The 25,907-nt window shown below is 35.8% G+C and overlaps 1 protein-coding gene across 1 annotated transcript in view; it reads right to left on the reverse strand.

The window, feature by feature from the left end:
• LOC143230839 (LIM/homeobox protein Awh-like) overlaps positions 1-25,907 on the reverse strand; it is a 76,955-nt gene that overhangs the window by 34,458 nt on the left and 16,590 nt on the right. The window contains exon 2 of the mRNA XM_076465058.1: positions 2,521-2,702. Within this exon, the coding sequence (XP_076321173.1) occupies positions 2,521-2,702 (182 nt within the window). The remainder of the gene's footprint in view (positions 1-2,520; positions 2,703-25,907) is intronic.

The raw sequence follows: 25,907 nt of genomic DNA on the forward strand, positions 1-25,907 counted from the left end.
TTGAAACGCAACAACTGTACTTTCGTATGTTTATTCAGGTAAAGTCTGTGTTGGTTGATCAGTATACCTTGTTATTTAACAAATACGACATTACATCAACAAGTTTGTACAGTCCGAAGTCTACTGTGGTTTGATGGTTAGGGCGCTCAATTTGGGGGTCGTGATTTCAAAACATTTGGCTGATGATACACACCTTTACATTTATGTGGACGTTACAATGTTTCAATCAACCCCATTATTTGTCGGTAAGGAGTAGCCCTAAAGTTGGCGGTGGGTGATAATGAATATCTGCTTTCCCTATAATCTACCACCACAAAATTAGAAATGGCTAATGCCTATAACCCTCTAGCACGAAATTTAGAAAACAAACTGTAAAACACTATTGTATCTGAAACCATACGTTTGGAGAAACCCATATTTTGTGACTCGACAAATTATCGAAAAGAAGTACCTATATCGTTTATTAATCAAACAAAAACGTTTTTTATGCTACGCTTATTCAGCCTTTATTAATACATAATGAAGTGTTATACAAAACCTACATCATTAATAACAACAGACAACACCCCTCATACACGCACGTATACATACATGTAAAGCAGAACCACACTTGCTTAAAGCCAATTCCCACTAAGAAGTGCTTCTTCTACTTAATAGGCCCGGCATGGCCAAGCGCGTAAGGCGCGCGACTCGTGATCCGAGGGTCGCGGGTTCGCGCCCGCGTCGCGCCAGACATGCTCGCCCTCCCAGTCGTGGGGGCGTTATAACGTGACGGTCAATCCCACTTTTCGTTGGTAAAAGAGTAGCCCAAGAGTTGGCGGTGGGTGGTGATGACTAGCTGCCTTCCCTCTAGTCTTACACTGCTAAATTAGGGACGGCTAGCACAGATAGCCCTCGAGTAGCTTTGTGCGAAATTCCAAAACCAATCTACTTAATAATTTTATTATTATTAAAAGGTTACGGTCTGAAACGTGAATGTTAGTGAAGTATTGGAAACCAATAGGCCTAACGTTTGCTATAAAAAAGAAGGAAATTGGCGAGTTCTGACATTTCACAAAAAGCCTCGTGCGCAGTGACGTATGGGAGATAAAAGATAGATCTGAAATGCTATTTTTACACATCTTAGATTTTGAAACCGAAATGGGTAAATTAAGGGAGCGTGTACCAAAAATTAATTCCAGTTTTGGTGTTTTATATCAGAAATATTAGTGCTATTTCTTTATGCAGATAAAGTTAAGTAAATATGGGGAAATTATTTATCATTTATTACATTTTGTGTATTTAGTATCAATATGTGTGTGTGCTTCGATATTGTAAAATACTATCGCAATTGACTTATTTTTATTTTTTATTTGGGATTAAGAAATTAACAATTTCCTTATAAACGACATGGGAGCCATAGTGGATCAGCAGTAAGTCTAAAGACTTATAATGTTAAAAACTGGGTTTCAATTCCCGTGGTAGGCGCAGCCCATATATTCCATTGTGCAGCTTTGCGCTAAAAAAGAAACAAACAAAAAGACCGTCCGTATGCCTTTAGCAACTCTTTAGATTGCCGAGGCCTGTTGGAGGCGATTGGTCTTTGAAATAAAACTCCGGCTATTCTGACGTTTAGTAACACTCATGCACCGTTATATTACTTATGAGCTCCATATTTGTTGTCTACCGCAACATTTTAAAAAACAAACCATCTTTAAATGTTAGATATTATACTTTTATCCATTAAATAGGTTAACAATATTAGAACATATTCATGTCACGTCTTTTGAAATTTAAACTTCACATACCTATGCTAATGTAAAGGTTTGTACCTATGCATTTATTTATTTCTCCGCGACGAAATTTTACAATTTATTGATCTGCAATTACCACGAAACTTTCAGAGGTAATGCCCTAGAAAGATCCTAAAACCATCTTTTTTTCCATTCTATCATTTCCACAACTGGTTTAATGCACCCCTCACTGAAACTGCCTTAGTGTCGCACACCGTCCCACTATTAACACGATGCTAACGAAATACATTCCATCCTGGATGGGGTACTTTTGCTGCTTTATGTAATGCTTTAAATTCTCCATACTTGGTATCAATCACTTATCTTGTGATTAATCCATCGTAGTAGAACCAGTCAACGTGAACAAGAAGTTTCCAATACATCCAGCTTGGGATAGTTAATGTTTAAAAACCACATCTGCGTAATTAAACTGCTAACATCCGTAACGTAGAACACCTCGCTAGTACAACTGTATGTCTTCGGATTTACAACGCTAAAATCAAGGGTTTGATTCCCCTCTGTGGACTCGGCAGATAAGCCCCATGTGGCTTTGCTATAATAAAAACACACCCATAACACAGATACACATTAAATAATCCAAATATCTCCAACTTCTTACACTAAACACACTACAAAATCTTAAGCACTCAAAAGCTAATATCCTAAATTAATAAACACAAATCCTTAAAGCATAGCCTAAAATATTTGTTTAAAACATTTCACCACAGTTCATTAACCCGGCACCTACCTGGTGTAATCCGATCGACAGTAGACACTGTCTTCTCTGATAAAACAAGAAGGTTGACGGTCCAGCATAGCTTGACAAACGCAACACCTGAGACAGCGGGCATGCCAGGACTGACCATTAACCTTGAGTAGAAAACGGTCCGTAATAAGCTGGTCACAAGCACAGCAGTGTTCCTGTTCTGTCTGGGAAGGAAATAATCAGTTCAACTCGTAATTGTTAAAACGTAAAGACAAGTATGTTCAATGAAATAAAGAGTACGGAAGTTTTACACGATTTCAAAGCTGGCGAAACATTGAGAAACTACTAAGCCTAAAAACTGTTATAAAAACAAGTTAACTGCGACTGTTTTTAATGTCTATTGCGGCTCAAATTCAAAGTTGAACGAAAAATATCATTTAAAACCTGTGTTTTGTCCACCACAAGACTCTCACTGCCAAATAGGCTATTATTTCGATAATAATATAATTGAGAAGACAAAAGATAAACTTCAATTTGGTATTTTTTACAACAGTGTTCAAATTAAGAGGACTGTGGAAAAAAAAGATGCTGGAATTTTATACACCTAAATTTTAACAAGAACAGTAACGGAAGAAGACGAACTTATTAATTTCCTATCGGTAGTTAACATACTCAATAAGTGAGTGTTTAAGTGATATGTGAAAACATTAAACTCAACCAGTGTTTGTGAAATTATCCTGTAATTTAAACATTTTCACACGTTGTACATGAACAAGGAACAAGTGGGTATTAAACAGACAGAATTTAAGATGAACAAAATAACGGATATTTCCTTGTGTAAAGTTTGTTTGTTTGTTTTGAATTTCGCGCAAAACTACTCGAGGACAATTTGTGCTAGCCGTCCCACTTTAGCAGTGTAGAGGGAAAGCAGCTAGCTAGTCCTCACCATCCACTGCCAACTCTTGGGCTACTCTTTTTCCAACGAATAGTGGGATTGACCATAACATATAACGCCTCTCATACACACACACACATACACACGGCTGAAAGGATGAGTAGCATGTTTGGTGTGAGGGTGATTCGAGCTCGCAACCCTCGGATAACGCGTCGAGTGTATTAAACACCTGGTTATGCGGGGCCGCTGTGTAAAGTTTCTGATACCATGAATTTCTAAGATAGGGATATCATTTATCACCAATTTAGTTTTATCGCTCACAACGAAGTGAAGATATATATTGCAATTATTGGCTTGTACCTGCCTGTCTTCATTGAATTTTTAATATGAAAGAAAAGTTTGTTTGTTGAAAAGCTACAAAATGGGCTGCCTATGCTCTGCCCACCACGGGTAAACGTCCTCAGATTTATCACTGGACAACTAAAGGGCTTATTTAAAACGAACATCACACACCATATAAAATAAGGTAGACTAAAGTTTAAATATAAGCGAATTAAAAAATAACTAAAGAAATATTCTCATATTATACATGGATGCGAATCTATAAACAACATATTTGACCTTCTGTCAAATTACATATTTTTACAAAATACAGGAATTGGAGTCGTTAACTTGAATGGAGTCTTATGTGCACATGAGTTAAACGGCTAAGTCAGACACCCCCTAGGGTTCAGGTATAGCCGTTACTAATTTGAACTGTTGACAAGAGCATTTGACGCCTCAAGGCCTTGTCTAGCTCTTTGTTCCGCATAACAGAATTGACTATCACTTTTGATGACAAGTAAGCCGTTTTTAGAGAATAAGGTTTGGAGACGACTCGAATGAATAATGCAGAAAACTTTGTTATAAGTATCATATGTGTACCGTTTCGACAAGCTTTTGTTATCATCAGATGCAAATAGTTTGTACAGACACAGAAATTTATAAATGTACACAGTGTGTAACAAAGAAGTCACAGCATATCTATTCGAAACACTGTAATTCTAAACAAAGAAACAAAACATCAACAAACGCAAAATAAGAGTAAAAGACAATCTTAATGTAACAAAACTCTAAACCAGCATTCCGGGCCCGGCATGGCCAGGTGGTTAAAATGCTCGACTTTGTAACATAAAGATTGCGGGCTCGAATCCCCGCCACACCAAACATGCTCGCCTTTCAGCTGTGGGGGGGAAGGCGTTATATGTTACAGTCAATCCCACTATTCATTGGTAAAGATTTGTTGGCGGGTAGTGATTACTACATGCTTTCTCTAGTCTGCGTTCGACTCGTAATCTGACGGTGGCGGGTTCGAATCCCCGTCCCATCAAACATGCTTGCCCTTTCAGCCGTGGAGGCGTTTTAATGTTACGGCCAATCCCATTATTCGTTGGTAAAATAATAGCCCAAGAGTTGGCGGTGGGTGGTTATGACTAGCTGCCTTCCCTCTAATCTTACACTGCTAAATTAGGGACGGCTAGCGCAAATAATCCTTAATACATCTGCGCGAAATTCAACACAAACTATCAGAAATAATAATCCAACATATAATTCAACTTATCAGTAAATTATTTTTAAAACATCAAATTCTGCCTATTGTTTTAAGATAGGACGATATATCATATTATGTTTTTAAAAACAAAAACTTGTTGAATGAAATCAATCAACCCATACTATAAATAACAGCATGTAAAAGTGTATAAACATTTGTTTTTCATTTAAATGTTTCCACGTCACCTCTCATTAAGCATTTTTAAAATAAGAAAATTTATGCTGTAGTATAATCAACAAATTAAAATTAGGGCTAAAATAAAAACCGCATAGTTATTGCTGATTTTGTAGTTTTCAATTAAGCACAAAGCTATACAATGGGCTATCTGTGTTTTGCCTTCCACTGGTATCGAAAGCCTGTTTTTAGCGTTGCAAGTTCGCATACATAACGCTATGCCCCTGGAGGATCGTATAGTTTAAAAGACAATCAGTATCAAGTTACATACGATCAAAGTGAAGCCCAAAATGTAAAAAATAAAACTTCTTATGATAAATTTGAGAACCAAAATTAAATGTTTTATCATCGAACTTCTAACTGAAATCAGATTTTGTATCGTTACCCGATGACTCAACTGTTAGCTTGAGGGCTTATGTCTGTAAAATTCAGAGGTCGATTCCTGCAGTGGCTCAGCTGGTGCAGGTAGCCAATTGAGTAGTTTTGCGTTTAAACAAACATACTTTGTAGCCTCAACGTTATAGGCCAATTGTTGTAATAGAAGCTGAACATCAGACCCTCACTTTGATGTTGCAGAATTTGATTTTGGTCTTAGCTTTGTAATATAAACACCTTCACAAGCAAGTCCTTCAATTTCACCACGTAGTTTGCAACATGAAACAGCATTTACAATCGTCCGACTCAACGCCAATTCTAGCAAACAGTGCTGTGTACATAATTATCTAAATGTATTAAAATAAATATTTCTCACCACGCTTTCAGTACATGTCATTAAACAACAGTAGTTTGAGACGTAAATCAACGCCGATGCTGTAATCGATTCAGTTTCTCTATCGAATAACTTCTCACTTACAGTTTGATTTTGGTTTGAATTTCGCGTAAAGTTACACAAGGGCTATCTGCGCTAGCCGTCTCTAATTTAGCATTATAAAACTAGAGGGAAGATAGCTAGTCATCACCACCGGGCATCAATTCTTGGGCTTCTTTTTACCAACGAATAGTGAGATTAACTGTCACTTATAAAGTTTCCATAGCTGAAAGGGCGAGCATATTTGGGTGAATGGGAATTCGAATCTGGGGGTGTTATAGTGTGACGGTCAATCGCATTATTCGTTGGTAAAAGAGTAGCCCAAGAGTTAGCGAAGAGTGGTAAAAACTAGCTGCCTACCCTCTGGTCTTACACTTCTAAATTAGGGACGGCTAACGCAGATAGCTCTCGTGTAGCTGTGCGCGAAATTCAAAACAAACGAACATTCCAGGATACCAATATAACTTTACTAAGCTGTTAAGCAGTCTCCGGTAATGTGTACTCTGTTTCATATTACACATATATTTTATGGCTACATAAACCACGAGAACCTGATTATGACATAGGATTTTAGAAACGTTGTGCATTTGTTACTTGCTATAAACATTTCTTCATTACCTATTTTCCAAATTTTATTGACTATTACTTTCATCACACGCCCACTGCTGAAATGTGTTCAGTAGCATCACTTCTCGAGCCTCAGGCCCTACGATTTTCAAAATAATCTTTCAGCCATCCTTGGCCCGAGAAGTATACGTGTGAAACCCTTAACTGGTTTTGAATAATAATAATAAAAAAAAAACGTTTTCCGAATGTTAAACGACTCAACAGCAACTAAATAATCTATTAAAAGTTAGTGATGAAATTATAATATGCTTGTTTCAGTAAGAATAATTCTATGACAGGTACATAAAAAATGTGCACAAGTAAGGAGCTTAGTCGTGGAGACTAATAAGAGCTTTCCTTCTTGGGACTATCATTTGAAATCAAACACTGTCCCCAAAAATCGATGTAATTTGGTCATAATCTCTTATAACCCAAATTTTTAATCACTGCAAAAATTATAAATCTTTAAAATCAATCGTTTTTACTTTATATTTTTAACGCGCGCAGCAAATAGTATTTCCAATCACAAAAACTATAGTGTTTTTTAATACGTTACCATTAGATGAAATCCGTACATTCCGAGTAATGTATCTGTCCTGTCCATGACATTCTATTATGCATTAAGTTATAATGTTACACATTATCTTGTGACGTTCGAAGTTGAATGTAGACTTTGATCCATTCGATTGGTTTGGTTTAAATTTCGCACAAAACTACACGGGTGAAAGAGCGGGCATGTTTGGTGCCCGGTGATTCGAACCCGCGACCCTCAGATTACGAGTCGTGTGCCTTAACCACCTGGTCATGCCTGGTCTGATCTGTTCGAATTATTTAATTTGGTGTTAATTACGTGATATTTTTTGCAACACATGTTTCGCTGATTCTTAAGTTTATTAATGCAGAAGTTCAATAAGTGAACTCGTTTGTAAAAGATTAAATTCAAATGGCTAGAATTCATTTTTTATTGCAGTTGTTTTGAAAAAACAATAATACGTTCCATAAAAGAGTTCCATTCAAACAGAGTTTACGATACGTTTATATTCATCATTTTTGGGTAAGTTTGTTTGTACGGAATTTTGCGCAAAGCTATACGAAGGTTATCTGCGCTGGCTGTCCATAATTTAGCAATGAAAGACTAAAGAGAATGCAGCTAGTCATCACCACCCACCGCCAATTCTTGGACTACTCTTTTGCCAACGAATAATGGGATTGACCGTCACATTATAACGCCCACACGGCTGAAAGGGCGAGCATGTTTGGTGTGACAGGGATTTGAACATGCGATCCTCAGATTACGAGTCGAGCGTCCTAACCACCTGGCCATGTCGGGCTAGTCTTTTCGGTAAATGTGCGATGTTGTATCGATGGGTAAAATAGAACTTTTCCATCATTTTCGACATATTGTTTGTTATAATGTTACAGTAACATAACATTTTTTCTCCTCGAGGTGTCTTTCTTTAATTTTAACGTAATAGCATTTCGTATCCATATTTGAATAGTGTTTTACTGCACTCATAGTGAGTGCTATTTCCTCTACACAATATAACACTATATGTCGTTAAAACTACCATATTACACATGAATTATAAGCCTTGTGATGTACACACTCGATTTTCGTCGCCTCGCTGGAGTCAGAAGACAACGGATATCAAGAGGCGCGGTATATGGAAACTGTACCTGATATCAAAGCATTGTAGAATCTAAAATAACATAAAAAACTCTACTTATAGTTAAATCTAAACACATTATTTTGATAGAAATTCTCACTCATTAGGAAAGGATAAGATTTAACGGTAATTAATAATTATGGAAGAAAAGCTGATGAAGGGGATTAACGTATAGTCGAAATTACTTAGTAATTAGCAGACGCATGGCTTGTTAGTAAGTGTATTTAACGTATTAATGGTCAAAAATATTATCAATCTGAGGAAAATCTCTAGTTTGAAAACAAAACAAATCGTTCGTGAAGATTTCTTATTAGTTATATTACCATTGTTTGAAAAATAGCTCTTTCTGTCTCCATGAAGGTTTGTTTGAGATATAGCAGTACAAACATATTTTTTCTTACAAACTATCACCTAATCTCAAGCTCAGACTGATTTTGATTTTTTGAAATACGTATCATCAAAAGTTAATCATCAAAATCACAAATAGTGTACTTGTTTGATTGTTTTGAATTTCGCGCACAGCTACACGGGGTTATCTGCACTAACCTTCCTTAATTTAACAGTGTGAGACTAAAGGGAAGGCAGCTAATCATCATCACCCACAAATAGTGGAACTGACCGTCATTTTATAACGCCCTTATGATGAAAGAGCGAGTATGGTTGGTATAGAAAGGATTCGAACCCGCAACCCTTAGATTACAAGTCGAGCGCTCTAACCACTTGACCATGCGGAGGCAATGAACTTACTGGAAAACAAAATGGATAAATAAATTTAAGGCGATGATCACATTTATATAAAATACGTAGAAAAAAACAAAACAGTTTGTTTGTTTTAACAGCTTTCGGAAGGGTGAACCAATCGTCATATATGTAGTTACTTGCAGGTTCATTCCTAAACACATCAAACATCATATAAGAGTCTAATATAATCACACCTTGGAACAAAGCCTACATAATTTTTAAAGTTAGATAACTAACTGTAAAAGGGAACTACTTCTTTTCCCTTCTAAAGGACCCGGCATGGCCAGCTGGGTTAAGGCGTTCGACTAGTAATCTTAGGCTCGAGGGTTCGAATCCCCAAACATGCTCGCCTTTTCAGCCGTGGGGGCGTTATAATGTGACGGTCAATACCACTATTCGTTGGTAAAAGAGTAGCCCAAGAGTTGGCGGTGGGTGGTGATGACTAGCTGCCTTCCCTCTAGTCTTACACTGCTAAATTAAGAACAGCTAGCGCAAATAACCATAGTGTAACTTTGTGCGAAACAAACAGTTCAGTACTTAACATTGATATATCTAGTATGCTACTACGCTGACACAACACGTCTATGAAACACACTATGAAATCTTCATATAAGTTTCCTATATCTTTATATTTAATGAAAGTCGAACAAAAACTGTTATCAAAACACATATAATCATATTATGTTCTTCTATATATATTCTGTATAGTGAATAAGTTTAAGTGTGGAGAATAAACCATTACTATCGTTTATCACACATTATTCCAGTTCTTAGTTAGATACAGAAGATATTTGGTCACGTACCAGTAGCTCAAGAATTAACAGTGTGTTGTTTAACTAGCTACTATTTCTCTGGTCTATCAATTCAAAATCAGGGAAAGCTTTGCCCAGAATGCTCTTTATGCAGCGTTGCGTGAAAATTTCCAAACCAAATCAGAATATATATATAAATATAAGAGTAACTCACACTAATTTTATTTAAATGTTTTTAAACATTAAAGCTGCTAACACTGCTTCTTTCTTGTCGACATTAGAATTCTAAAATTGTACGTCCGAGTTAAACAGAATTGCATGAACCTTTATATGAAATCCAGAATGGACTTCCAGTGTCACAGCGGTGTGTTTGGGGAATTACAACGCTAGAAATCGGTTTACGATACCCGTCGTGGGTAGATCACAGATGTGCAGCTTTGTTTTAATCACAAACAAATCGAGAATTAAACTGCAAATTTTAATTTTGAAATAATGTTCAAGCTAAGGGAAGAATGTGTTTGTATGTGTGGGAGTTGAAATTGAAACTACTCCAGAATGTGCCTTAGCAACCCTTGTAACCCCGCGTTAAACGAAATGGTTACTGGTTCACTTCCTAAATATTACAGTATGTGTACTCACAAGAACTAGAGTGCAGCCCTCTCAATGTCTTGACTAGCCTACCTTATCTCCCTCACCAGTCTATTGAGGTGTTGTGTAACAAACTTGCAGTTCTCCTGCTCTGACATTCTTAATGCATCAGTGACAAAAATGTTTCTCGGCTAACTTAGTATCTGGATCCGTTTCTCACTCTGTGATACCTTCACGTGTTTCGGTTTAAAGAAGTCGTTTGTCACGTTTTCATTTTGACAAGTTCTGTGAGAAGTGGTAATTAGATGGAATTACGTGACAACAAGAAAATTAAGGCGGCAACAAACACGTGTAACACGCATCATCTATTGCTACTCATTAAGCCTCTTTCGGACGACCGTCTTAAGCCTATTTACGCACTGCTTCCATTGTTTTTGATTCATTGGAAGCCACGTTCCTGCCATGTAAGACGAAGGTATCTGTACTCTTGTCACGTGTCTTTGGAAGAATACAATCTCATTGTTTTGAAGCAGACTAATGACAATGTGTCGACTGCCCAGGTTTCGAAACTTCTGGGACTTTTCGAATACGCAAGTTTCATCACACTGGATTACAGCAGGAGAAGTTAATGCATATTCGAGTTCAAACATTACGGTTTAAAGCATACACGTACCTTTCATTTTACAATGTTAAACAGGATACGCTTAAGCTGTCTTACGTATTGTGATCATCTGTTTATTTAACAATCAGGAAAATGAGAATTATACAATTTAATAAAGCTAAAATTATTTAAAAGGCACTATACAGCGTTACAATTCTCTCATATCAGGGCCTGGCATGGCCAGGTGGTTAAGGCACTCGACTCGTAATCTGAGGGTCGCGGGTTCGAATCCCTGTCACACTAAACGTGCTCACCCTTTCAGCCGCGGGGACGTTATTATATTGCGATCATCCCACTGTTCGTTGGTAAAAGAGTAGTCCAAGAGTTGACGGTGGATGGTGATGAGTAGCTGTCTTCCCTCTAGTCTTCACTGCTAAATTAGGGATGGCTAGCGAAGATAGCCTTCGAGTAGCTTTGCCCGAAATTCAAAATAAATAAATTCTCTAATATCAGTGCATTAACAAGTGTTTTTTTTAACCTATTTTAATAAAGATTTGAATTTTCCCACTATATTTATATTGAACAAATTTTATTACTTTACATTCATTTCACACATTGGTCCCCTAGTGTTAATTTTGTGTAAGTTAATCTCCCTCGTACAGTAAAGAAATTAGTTGATTTAATAGAATAGTATTTGTAGCATTGAGAAAGCACATCTACGAGTTAAAATCTTTAAAAATATACTTTTCAATAAATTAAAATTATTTTGTTTTTATCTGAAATTTAAATTGCATTTATTATCTCGCGGGTCGGACGTGGCAAAGTCGTTAACTTGCATGGACTGTGAATTCGAGGACTCATTTTTCGCGTTCCGTTGACGCAAAAAAAGTCACTTTGCATTTAGGGCAATGGATACATTATAACAGTGACGCTAAAATCGTCCTATTCCGTCAAAAATGGAAGCTCCAGAGTTGGCAGTAGGTGTGTTGGTTAGCTGCCTTTACCCTGTTATCTCCGTTTAAAAGAAGGCCCAGTTATCTTTTTATGTAGCTTTACACGAAATTCTAAAACAAAATGCTATATCTATGGCATAAAACACACTTTTAACCAATTGGCTACTGATTCGACGTATATGATACGGTCCGCTTCCGGCAGTTGAATGCGTTGTGTCATATACAGTGTACGCCTTGCAAACATTCCACACGTGTTTACAACGACCGTAGTCAGTGCGTCAACGGTTTTATAAAAAGGTGGATCGACAGTAATTTACAATAATTTATATTTGGAGGAATATGATCAAAACAAAAACCCATATAATTGAGATTGCCTTTGATTGATGGTCTGTTTTGGTTTAAATGTTAGTATTGGTTATAAACAAAACAAATATCGATTTACGAAACATAACATCACACACTGTTCAGTTGCAGTTTTCTGTGTTAAGGCTTGTACTTTACGTAAAACTTAGAACAACGTAATGGAGGAAAGTCAGAGAAATATTTACACTGTACAAACTCACACTTTGACGTTTTGGTATTGTTTAAAGTCAAATTAACCAGAAATAACAAAAGAAAATTTCCTTTAATATAGTCCTCCGCATGGACAGCGGTAGGTCTATGGGTTAACAACGCTAAAATCAGGCGTTCGATTCCCTTCAGTGAGCACAACAGATTCTGATGTGACTTCGCTATAAGAAAACAGACACTCCTCTAATATAAATAGAACTTTGCTGGGTATATAAATTTAGTGACTGTAAGTAATTAAACGTATGAAGAAATACAAAACTTGCTTTCACATAAAGGACAAAATTGTTTGTTTGTTTTTTAATTTCGTGCAAAGCTACACGAGACTATCTGCGCTAACCGTCCCTAATTTAGCAGTGTAAGACTAGAGGGAAGGCAGATAGTCATTCCACTCACCGCCAACTTTTGGGCTACTCTTTTACGAACGAATAGTGAGATGGGCCATGACGTTATAATGTCTCAAGGCTGAAAGGAAGAGCATGTTTGATGTGACAGGGAAAAGACGAAAAAATGGTTTCATCGATAGACTTCTTAAAACGAAAGGTATATTAACAGGTAAGTTAGAATATTTGTAAATGAACTTACAAAATTGATTGCAAACAGACCCATCTACCCCTGATATGACATTTGTTTGTACGAAAAGCAACGTATAACATACACACATTAAACGACAAATCGAGAACCAAAATGTTGTACGTTTATTTTTCATACCGTACATATACTGGCTAATGTTAGCATAAACAGAGTGCCTGTTGATTTTTGTTAAAATTGGTAAGGGTACAATAAAAAAATGTCGCGTACTTCTTCAAATGCTATTTACGTCTTGGCAGACGTACGAGCGAAACATTGATACATGTCAGAAGGACAAGTCCTCAGTTATTGGTCCTCATTATTATAAACAACTCAACGGTGAGAGAGTTTACACTTTAGCTAAGTTTTAATTTAATATCACATATAACTTCAATATGTAATGTACAAGGGCCTGCAACATAAGTAAACATTTAACCTGATTGTTTCATTGTTTACAGAGGTCTTCATAAGAAGGTCCACTGACATATGTGCTTTAGTTTACAGTTGCGGAGGTATAGCTTCATAGTGTTAATCACTGATGATGAACGCATGTTTCATCTACACACTTAAGTCAGTGAAACTAAATGTTTTAAAAGGTCGAGAATATTCGTAATGTTTTATGGTTATTCTTTCCATGTTTATATTTTATATTCCATTCCTCTTTATATACTGTTTTTAATACACATACATACATATATATATATATAATTTGCTATAAACAGAAACAAGCCCAAATAAAAATAATCAATTGAAATGATCTCCAGTGTACAGGCTATAGTATGGGATATAAAATGTACCCTAGGTTTTGGAGGTTACTGCGGATGTAGAACCCACATTGCGGTGGGAATACACTGCCTGTCTTAACCTCCGTTTGCCAGTCTCGCATGAAGAATAAATAAACAATAAAATAATCGAAAATAGACATTAGGAGAGCGAGATGTGGGTGCTCAAGCCCACAATGTCTCACATCTATATCACCCTTCACTGCCTGCAGACAGTTGTGGGAAGGTGACTGTTTTCCAAAGTAAAGAAGAAAAAAATAATAATGAATTACCACCGGAGGGTAAGTTAAATGAACTTACCTCCTGAAGTTGGCATTCCAACCTACAATATGGTGATAAGGCACTAATTAGTAGGCCAGCAGATAAATTATACAGTCAAATCGGAAAATCAATTTTGATTTTTTTTTTTTTTTTATTTTGCTATTATCAGTCTACTGTCTCTCATCATCTAACGAGTTCTGGAACTTCTCTGGTAGTAATATTTGGAAGATATAGGATCGATGTCTCTCATTTTGAATTACAAGTGGACAAGTAAAGAGAAATGTGAAAAAGACACATCTGAAATTTACGTGACTTTAAATAGGCTATTTTAGGCCTATTGGTTTATAGTGCTTTGAGTATTTAAACAGCACCATGTTGTTTGATTTTCTAAAAAACGCGTGCGCCTTCAAAAGCAAAAGCTCAAATGCTGTTTTGATTGGAATGTTGACTGAATATCTTAATCGGCAAGGCAGTTGTAGACTCGTGTTTTTAACAAGCCAATGTAAAATAAAGGAAGCCAAATAAAAAATAAAGAAATATAAAATTAATTTCTGCTACTTTTCGACTATTTCATGATCACTTAAAATCATGGCGATGTAATTAGAGCGTTCAACTCGTAATCCGAGGGTCGCGGGTTCGAATCCCCGTCATACCAAACATGCTCGCCCTTTCAGCCGTGAGGCGTTATAAAGTAACAGTCAATCCCATTATTCGTTGGTAAAAGAGTAGCTCAAGAGTTGGCGGTGCGTGCTGATGACTAGTTACCTTCCCTCTAGTCTTACATTGCTAAATTAGGGACGGCTAGCGCAGATAGCCCTCGTGTAGCTTTGCGCAACATTCAAAGAAACATTTAAAATCCATACATTTCACGAAATGAATATAAATCAAATTAACAGTGTAAACACATTGCTAGTCAATAGAAGTTTCTGCCGACGTAAATCATGTGCTGAATTTTGCCGTTCCGTAATATGGATTATAAAACTCCAACGGCTGGACATAATACTCGGGAGAATACATGTATAACATTGTATTTTTGTCTAGCACAGTGTTCCCTTCTTGACTTTTATATAGCGGCAACACTGAAGTTCATTAGTGCGCCAGTAGTGACGTTTTATTTTTTCACCATGGCAATTGCAGAAAAGAACAATCATCTTTAACGAAACAGTAATTTCTGAATATGCAGTACAGAATTCTGCAGAATAAGTGGAAATTTGAACTTAAGTACAGAAATGTTAACGAAACTGTTCGCTTAATCGAAAATTACCTATCATATTTTTATTCATTCTCACTATGTCTGCAGATTTACAACGCTAAAAACGAGGTTTCGATGCCTGTGGTGGGCAGACCATAGATAGCCCATTGTGTAGCTTTGTGCTCGTTTTCAAACAAACAAACAAAAATATTCCCACAAATTTCTTCTTCTTTCACATATATATTACATAAAATCACATCAAATGATAATTGCAGCTTTAAGTAATATCAATTATCATCAGCCCAGCTAGATCGATTTAAAATGTTCAATAAATAAGTTTTATTTATTTTGAGATGTGAAAAACATTTTGATGTAACATTTTTACTTTGTCCTCGGTTTTCTTCCAACGAAAAACACTGTTCGATGTTACCCAACTACTCAGTCTCGTTTGACTAGATTTCTTTTTCAAAGACGTGATTGGCTGATCTTATGGGAACTTAAACGCTTGTTTGTTTGTTTTTGGAATTTCGCACAAAGCTACTCGAGGGCTATCTGTGCTGGCCGTCCCTACTTTAGCAGTGTAAGACTAGAGGGAAGGCAGCTAGTCATCACCACCCACCGCCAACTCTTGGGCTACTCTTTTACCAACGAATAGTGGGATTGACCGTCACATTATAAAGCCTCCACGGCTGGGAGGGCGAGCATATTTAGCGCGACGCGGGCGCGAACCCGTGACCCTCGGATTACGAGTCGCACGCCTTACGCGCTCGGCCATGCCAGGCCAACTTAAAAGCAGATTGAATTCCATTTCTAGTTTGTTTTGTTTTTAAATATCGCACAAAGCTACTCGAGGGCTATCTGCGCTAGCCATCCCTAATTTAGCAGTATAAGACTTGAGGGAAGGCAGCTAGTCATCACCACCCACCGTCAACTACTATTGGGCTACTCTTTTTACCAACGAATTGAATGTCACATTATAACATAACACTCCCACTGCTGAAAGGACGAGCATGTTTGTTGTGACGGTGATTCGAACCTGCGACACGCAGATTTCGAATTGAGCACCCTCACCACCTGGCCATGCCGGGCCAATGATCTAGCGAAAAACGGTTTTGTTTCCATGAATTGTTACTTCCGTTCAATGTATAACATCAAATGACAAAATACAATATAAGAGAAAAACTTTGACATTTTACAAATTTCGAAAATGCACCGTGACTGTAGAGACGTAGGTTGCGAAAAGCCCCCCAGTGGCTCAGACATATGTCTTCGAACTTACAACGCTAAAAACCGGGTTTTGATACCCGTGGTGGGCAGAGTACAGATAGCCCATTGTGCAGCTTTGTGCTTAATTCAAAACAACAACAAAGGTTGCGAAGATAACTTGAGGAAAAGGCATTCAGTAAAACATCATAATTAAATGTTTTCTGAGGTTGTTCCATTCCTTCCTCTATATAATTAAACAAGCACTCTATGTATAACTAAATAAAATACATCATTATAAAAACTGGTATCGCCCCTAAGAGATTTTCTTACATGCGACGAGTTCATTCATCAATTAATTAATAGTCGTGGCAATCACTTTAAATATTTTGTCATTGAACGAGTTTGCTGTGTTTAGATCATGCTGTCTCATTCCAGTGTTAAGATATCGTAACGCATTTCAGTATAGTTAATTCTAGAACTATCTATGAAGTTTGCCAACATTTTAAGATATTTTTCTAAGCTGTTTGTATATTAAAGTATCTGTGAGCCTAACATTTTGGTTGTTACAAAGTACCTAATAACGTATATGCTGCACAAAAATATATTTATAATTAACCAAAGAGAACACAACTAATTTAACTATGAGTTGGGTTAGAAAATGAGTGTTTTATGCAGTTTTGACCCTTTTTTCTACACGGAATATTCTAGGACATAAAAATGTGTACTTCACCAGTGGTGAATGGTATAAAAACAAGTGAGTATTTTGGTAGTCAAGTCAATCTTTGCACAGTTGTATCCTCACAAACAGTAATTACGTGGAACCATTGTAGAGCAGTCTTCCATTTTAAAAGTGTACAAAAAAGTCAACAACCACTATAATGCCCAACAACATCCACCAGGAAAGTGTTAGGTGGTAATCCAAAGTAAGCAATTTCAAGTAATCGCCAGACGAAAGATCCACATTAAAGAATCTGTAGTTTGGTGTGTAAAAAACAAACAAACCAATCAGCAGTTCTGTTATTAAACGAGAAATTATCGATATAAAAATTTGTATAAGTCACTAAAGAAAATGAATTACACTCTTAACTTACTGTGCTCTGAACAAGTAACCTCATGACGAATCTTGTATGTAGCCAATTAACATAAGTTTGGCCATCTGCATCACTAAACATTATATATGTTCTTTAAAAAAAACTGCTACTGTCTGCTTTTACGATAATCAAAGCTCCAAGGTTTCCTTAATTGGTTAAGAGAACTAACTTCTTTGTCCTTAAATTTTTTTATCTTGAATCAGCTGTTCTGTTTTCGTAAAGAGCCTAGAATTCTAACAAATTCCATTTTGTAGTTATATTTTATTTCAAACGCTAGAAGTAATTAGATTTCCTGAACCATATTTATTTCCAATGTAAAAGCCTCTTTTTCTTTGCACTAAAATAATTTTAATACACTTTTTTTTTCGAAGAAAACAAAACTGTGGTTAAAAGGTTTTGTGAAGTTTACTGTAACCTAACCCTTTCAGGATATTTTATGAGCTAACCTATTTAAGGCGTTCAAGAAATAATAAGCAATTCCCAGTTCAAAATATGATTACTTTTTCAGTATACAAGTATGAAACTAGATACGGGAAGCGTACTTTGCAAGCTTCCGAATGCTAAAGATATAGCTAAATACATCAAGGAACTTTTCAGCAACTAATCTTACAAAACTGCTAACAACATAAAAGTGGACACCATGCATACAAAAAATACAACAACAAAAAAAAACATTGCGATTTACAATTAAATAAAACTGTACAAACTGAATTACGTTTGTGGCTTCAAATGTTTCGTAATATGCAGAGCAGCAGGTTTCACGACTATAGGTTTAATTAATTTAAACTAGTACGTGTATGCGTATCGTAAATTCTAGTAAAATAATAAAAACTCCTGCAACTGGTTTTTCATCGAAAGTGTGAAAAGAAGAATGAATGAAATACGCCCAAAACTGTAAATACAAATTAAATAAAGACGCGCAGAAAATTTTCTGACGTGTCGTGTCTTATTTAAAGCATATTACATATTATTATTATTACACGCAACATTGAACTATTCTAGAGCATTTATAAACTGTGGCTTTTCTGATCTTTTACGCAAATCTGTTAATTTTGCACAGTGTCGATTTGACTGGTATAACCGAAATTAATCAAATAAATTTAAATAGTTAAATAATATAATAAATCCAAAATAATCCGCCAAATTATACTGAATACATTATATATATCGTACATAAACAATAAATATACTGTGAAATTACAATATATACAATATGATTGTGAAAAACAGAAAGAAGGAGCGACATTTTTGTCTTTGTGAAACTTTTCTCAGTTTTTTTTTATTTTACTATTTAAGGTTGTTTGTACTGAAGTGTTTGGCCAAACGTCTTAAGACGTTCGACTCGTAATCCGAGGGTCGCGGGTTCGAATCCCGGTCGCACCAAACATGCTTGCCCTCTCAGCCGTGGGGGCGTTATAATGTTACGGTCAATCCCACTATTCGTTGGTAAAAGAGTAGCCCAAGAGTTGGCGGTGGGTGGTGATGACTAGCTGCCTTCCCTCTTGTCTTACACTGCTAAATTAGGGACGGCTAGCGCAGATAGTCCTCGAGTAACTTTGCGCGAAATTCAAAACAAACAAACAAACAAATACTGAAATGTTGAGAAGAATGAGAAGTAATTTGTGCAAATTTACAAAGAACAATAATATTAAATCAGAGTAATAATGCACAAAATATTAACCAGTCAACAAAACACAAGAAGATTTCCTACCAGGTCAACCTTGCCTCTCTTCAGATACGAAGTACAAATGTCATCAGAGCATTAGCTTGTCATTGTCAAGGAACGGAACGAAACTGTTCTTAGGTCATACATAAACTTGTCATTTTCAAAGGACGTGCTAAAAAATGTCCTTAGATTATAAACTTGTCATTCTCAGGAAAAGGAATAAAACTGTTCTCAGGTCATAAGCTTGTCATTTTCAAAGAACGTGCTAAAAACGTCCTCAGGCCGTAAGCGTGTCATTCTCAAGGAATGAAGTAAAACTGTTTTCAGGTATAAGTTAATCAATCTCAAGAAACGAAGTAAAAATGTCCTCAACTCGTAAGCTTCTTACTCTCAAGTAATGGACTAAAACTTTTCTTAGGTCACAAGCTTGTCACGCTCAAGGAACGAGGTCTAGCATAGCTTCGTGGTTTGGGTGCTCGAATCTTTGTTCCAAGTAATGATTGCCTTTTTTAACCATATGGGCGTTACATGTGCGGTCAGTCCCATTATTCGTTGGTAAAGAGTGTTCCAAGAGTTGGTGGTAAGCGGTATTGGATATCTTTTCGCCAGTTTATCACTTCAGAATTATTAGCTGACAATGACTCGATGGGAGGTCGGCAGAGTTACGATGCTACAAATCGGGTTTCGATACCCGTGGAGAACAAAGCTCAGATAGCCCATTATACATGTACAGCTTTGTGTTTCTCAGCAGCCAAACAAAGTAAACATCGTGGATAGATTACGAGGTTAACCAAACGAACAAACTCAATTGACAAAGTAAAACTATCTTCAGGTCACAAGCTTATGGTTCTTAAGAAAGAAGTAAAACTATCATCAGGTCACAAGCCTATGGTTCTTAAGAAACGAAGTAAAACTATCATCAGGTCACAAGCCTGTGGTTCTTAAGAAATAAAGTAAAACTATCTTCAGGTCACAAGCCTGTGGTTCTTAAGAAACGAAGTAAAACTATCACAGGTCACAAGCCTGTGGTTCTTAAGAAACGAAGTAAAACTATCACAGGTCACAAGCCTATGGTTCTTAAGAAACGAGGTAAAACTATCACAGGTCACAAGCCTGTGGTTCTTAAGAAACGAAGTAAAACTATCACAGGTCACAAGCCTATGGTTCTTAAGAAACGAGGTAAAACTATCATCAGGTCACAACCCTATTGTTCTTAAGAAATAAAGTAAAACTATCATCAGGTCACAAGCCTATGGTTCTTAAGAAAAGAAGTAAAACTATCATCAGGTCACAAGCCTGTGGTAAAAATATTCTCATGATTTTTTAATCTTCTCTGCATTATCATGATTATGTTTTTTAATTAAAATGTTGTTTTTTCTTTAAAAACTAAAATTTATTTTGTTATGTTCATTTTTTACTTTTTTGACCTATGATTCTTCAATCTCCAAATTAACATGAATTTCGTTGCGACTAAAATATTATTTTTCACAATTTGCCCGTTAGAATTATTCCAAGAAAGGGTAATATCATAACTTTTAACTTATCAACTATCAAAATATATATATGATAAGCATGGCACATTGCTCTCCTGATCTTTCATTAATAATATATATTTACGATGTTTGGAAACATATAAATTAAATATTAATTTTAGATTAATTATTATACGAAGCTGACAAAATTGTATCCATGATAGTAAACTATGTCATAATATTTTTTAATGTCAATACATAAGGTATATAAATTGATAATTAAAGAGTTACGAAATTTGCCATCGGAAATTATCAGCGATGATCCGTCATATATATTTAAACTTAAAGCTTTTAATTACCTTAGAAAATTATCCTGACACCTAATAAATTTTGAATTTAAAAACCTGTTTTTTTTCTGAGACGGTTTATGAAATGGTCGTCATAAGTACGTGGCATGTCACAGTAGAAATGTCTTTATTAATGAAAAAAGAATGTATTCAGAAACGTGTTGTGATCAGTATTTGTTGGAAGTAAATCATGGCAAAGGAAAAATCTGTTTTTATAGCTCCAGTCGTTACTTCAATACATTTGACCCTCGACGTGTAGCGCATACTTAATGTAATCCTGCGCTTCGTTATAATGTACTCCGCTTTTCCCTAAAAGTTCGGCTGAATCAGATTAATATATATGTGGCACAAACTCATAACACTATTTAGATAGTTAAAGGAAAAATATATAATAATTCTACACCCATAGTTTATTTTCACAAACACCGACAAATTAACACATTTTCGCTATCCACCATCTAAATAACATTTAAAAAGGGAATATTATTAAGTCAACATTTCATTACAAAAAAATACATTGTTGTTACTTATAACAAAGAATATGTTATTTAATTAACTTATTACTTTTCAGTTTCATCCAAAACAGTAGCAAATGTCAAAATTTTGGTATAAGAAACTGAATAATCTGTATGACGTGTCAAGAAATTTTGGTAAATCGATCGGTACTGATATTTTCACCATTTTTTCAGTACGTAGAATGATTCAATACATTACTTACACTGTGACATGTAATATACCTCTATTCAGTTTTTATGCCCCCATGCCTTATGAAGTAGATGGGGGATATTGGTTTGGCACACCGTCCGTCCCTTTCTTGAGGAGAGAATATCTCAAGTACTACATACAAAGTTCTAGCACTAATTTACTTTCGGATGTCATTTGGTCAAAGGTCAATCAAACTTGAGGAATTAAACGTACAGTATAAAATTAAACCGGGGGGTAGGTTCTAGAAATAAAAGTTACACTTGTTTCCTGTCAATTTTGAAATGGCGACTTTTAATACTGCCTTGTTAAATATTGTACTGATAAAAACAAAATTTTATTTGAAACAATATTATTATTAATATTCGTCTATAATATTCACAGTGAAGTCTACTTGACTGGTAATTTAATATTTATCTCTTTTGGTCAAAACATAATCTTTTATAGTCCTACATTAATGTTACAGCCAATGCTATCTTCCATGTTCATATTTTTAGTATAAATATGTGTGTAGTCTTTGAAAATTATGTATCTATAACTAAACTTAATTTTTGTTTTGATTTTTATAGCTTCTGTTAGCTTACAACTTTAAACATTTTATTAAAACAAGTTTACCACTTCACAATTTAAACGCAACAGAACAGTGGAATATTCTGGAAAAAGTATGCTGAATATCAAGTCTAACTTAAACATATTAATACGTATTACATCAGACATGAAATCACAGTTGCTTTAGGGTTTGAAAAGAAGGAAAAACACGAAGTTTAACAGCTGACTTTATTTTTCTAAATTCTGTAGAGTTGAAAACTTGGTCCACCCTGGCCGGATGGTTAGAGCGTTTGATTCTCAATCTTAGGGTCGCGAGTTCGAATATCGATTCCACCAAACTTCCTCGCCCTTTCAGCCGTAAGGGCGTTATATTGTACGGTCTATCCCACTATTCATTGGTAAAAGAGTAGCCCAAAAGTTGGCTGTTGGTGATGATAACTATCTGTCTTCCCTGTAGTCTTTCACTGTTAAACAAAGGACAGCTAGAGCAGATAGGCCTCGTGTAGCTTTGTGTGAAATTCAAATCAAACCAATTTTGAAAACTTTAACACTGTCCCAATAGGAATGCTTGTCCTAGATACTGAATGCAAGAAAAACTAAAGAGTGTATTGAAAGCCACTTTTCTAAAACTCTTTAATAAGATAACATCTTTTCTAATACAAATATGTCCTTATTTCTTCATTATAGCAAAGTGACAGCATCGTTCACAAACATACCTGCATAATAATTATTAATAATTTATAGTTAAAAATAACCTAACTATTTAATCAGAACCAAACAGTTTAAAGTAACATATACGTAAAGAAAACGATTAATTGTATAAAAAATGCTAATTATAAATAGTGAATGTTGTGATTAAACCACACACAAACTAATCTTATAAAGATAAGAGTGTGTGTGTTTTTCGTATAGCAAAGCCACAAAGGGTTATCTGCTCAGCCCACCGAGGGGAATCGAACCCCTGATTTTAGCGTTGTAAATCCGGAGACATACCGCTGTAGTAGCGGGGGGCATAAAGATAAGAACGAGCTGGATCATCCTCACTGATAACGATCTTTTCGGTCATAATCCCAGTAATATCTCACCAGGTTCCGATCCGTCATCTCAGGAGAGTTAGCGTAGCCTTAATTCCTTGGACTAAGTTAACTATATAAAGTGATATTAATGAGTGAAATTATAATTCAACATTATGTAAAATAACATCTCATTAAAATGAATATGAATAAAAATTAAACGGGTTATTATAATTAAATTAATATACACCAGTCGTTTACTGATTAGATACACACAGTTTACACGAGGTTCTGTTAGCTGGCTCTTTAACTATAAGATCGTGTGAATTTATAAGTAGTCTTCTTTCTTTAATGAATTTACAAAAATTGTTGTAAAAGATAAATTTATATTTATAGTCCAATTTCATAAGCGATAACTAATGGCAAAGGACACAAAACGCATGCCATACAACCTGAAAATGTTAATTACACTGGGTTAACCTTAGTTAAAATTGGCCAAACGTGGCCTAACAGACTGTGGATCCAAGTGTCCTTGATTCATGTACCATTGTCTCAAAATTGTGTTCTGGACTTTGGTGACGTGAATGCGTTATAAAAGTGAATGTCAAATCCCATAATTTGATTAGAGTAGCCCAAGAATTAGCGGTAAATGCCTTCCCTCTAGTCTATAATCTCAAAATTAGACAGTTCTTGTATAACTTGAAGCGAATATTCGCAACAAACGAAATCAAGTCCAGTGAAAATACAAAGACAGAAATTTTACAGTTTTACACACCCATAAAGATGACTACCAGGCTGTTTACTGAGATTCACACTCGTGTGAATTGATAGATGCATAGATGATAAATAATAATTAGTTTTGCTAAAGTTCATTCTAAAATGTACACTATTCGTATAATCATTTCAGTAGAGAAACATCTATTGGAAATTTGACTCTTATTTTGTTGTTGTTTTCAAGCTGGTCTGGTTGAAATAACCAGAAAAGAAGCTGTTTTTTAATCTGTCTCAAATATGTTTGTATGTTGGCATATTAATAAGTATAATCAAAGCATAAAAAGTTAGGTGTAAACAAAATGTGGCTCAAGGTGATGTATATATATTTTTTTATATCAATAGATAAACCAATCTTCCTAAACGTACTAGCCCGGCATGGCCAGGTGGCTAAGGCACTCGACCCGTAATGCGAGGGTCGCAGTTTTGAATCCCCGTCATACCAAACATGCTTACCCTTTCAGCCGCGGGGGTGTTATAAAGTTACGGTCAATCCACTATTCGTTAGTAACAGAGTAGCCCAAGAGTTGGCGGTGGGTGGTGATAACTGGTTGCCTTTCCTCTAGTCTTATACTGCGAAATTAGGGACGGCTGTGCGGATAGCCCTCATGAAGTTAGGCGCGAAGTTCAAAAATAAACCAAACCAAACTGAACTTACTTCGAACCATCACCAAAACAACTCAAAACTATAAATAATACATGGAAACCCCACAAACAACTGTTAACACTAATCAAGCATAGACGCCAACTAAGAAGACAATACATGGAGACAAGAGACAGGATTAAAAACACAAATAAACAAAATAAAAAAACCAAATCAGAGCAGAAGTAAATTATTAACACAAGAAAAATGGGATGATTTCTTCTCCCAACTTAATGAAAAAACAGATCCGAAACAATTTTGGACACACCTAAAAAGACTCACAAATGGAGACACAGTAAGAAGAAAATAGCCACCGCTAGAACACAATAATACTACAGACATACAAATAAAAAAAAGCCGAAACATTCAAACAACAACTTCAAAACACGTTTAAAACACACAACGACCCAGGCATGAACGTATACTTTTATAACAAAGTAAATAACTTCATAGCAAATAACAGTGAAGTATCTGAACCACTTTTTCCAGTCAATTTAAATAACTATCAAATCAACAACACAAACGAGTACACAAAGCTAACAAACACGATTTCCGCACAAGAACTCATAGAAGGAATAACTAACACAAAAAAAGAGAATATGATATACAAGCCATCCTTCTAAAAAAAGTCACTCTGAAATCATTTGAACATCTCACAGCAATTTTTAATTTATCGTTATACTCTGGTTATATCCCGGTTTCTTGGAAACCTGCAAATTCATTAATGTTCCATAAAGAAGGAAAGCTAGCCAGTAACCCAAATAGCTACTGGCCAATCAGCGTGACCAGCTATGTAGGCAAAATTCTTGAGAGAATAATCAGTAACAGACTCTCCACATTCCTGGAGACAACATCAGAATTACCAGAAGAACAAAATGGTTTCAGAATATTCAGACAAACTACAGACCTTTTAGTTAGATTAACAGAAACGATTGTTGATAGTTTGAATAAACGATGATGCACAGTCGCTTGCTTTCTCGATATTGAGAAAGCATTCGATACTTTATGGCATAACGGTCTCCGATTCCGTATGCAAGAAGGACTACCGCGGAGAACTATTCGCTGGCTATCTAACTTTCTGGAAAACAGATTGATGTAGAGTTAATGTTGAAGGAACCTTCTCAGAGTGTTTTACTCCAGAAGCTAATGGAGGGGTGGTTAGCCCTATCCTATTCATCATGTACGTGAATAATATGCTTCTAAAAGATCCAAATAATGGAT

The sequence above is a fragment of the Tachypleus tridentatus genome, chromosome 10 (assembly GCF_004210375.1).
Source record: "Tachypleus tridentatus isolate NWPU-2018 chromosome 10, ASM421037v1, whole genome shotgun sequence".
NCBI classification, from domain to species: domain Eukaryota; kingdom Metazoa; phylum Arthropoda; class Merostomata; order Xiphosura; family Limulidae; genus Tachypleus; species Tachypleus tridentatus.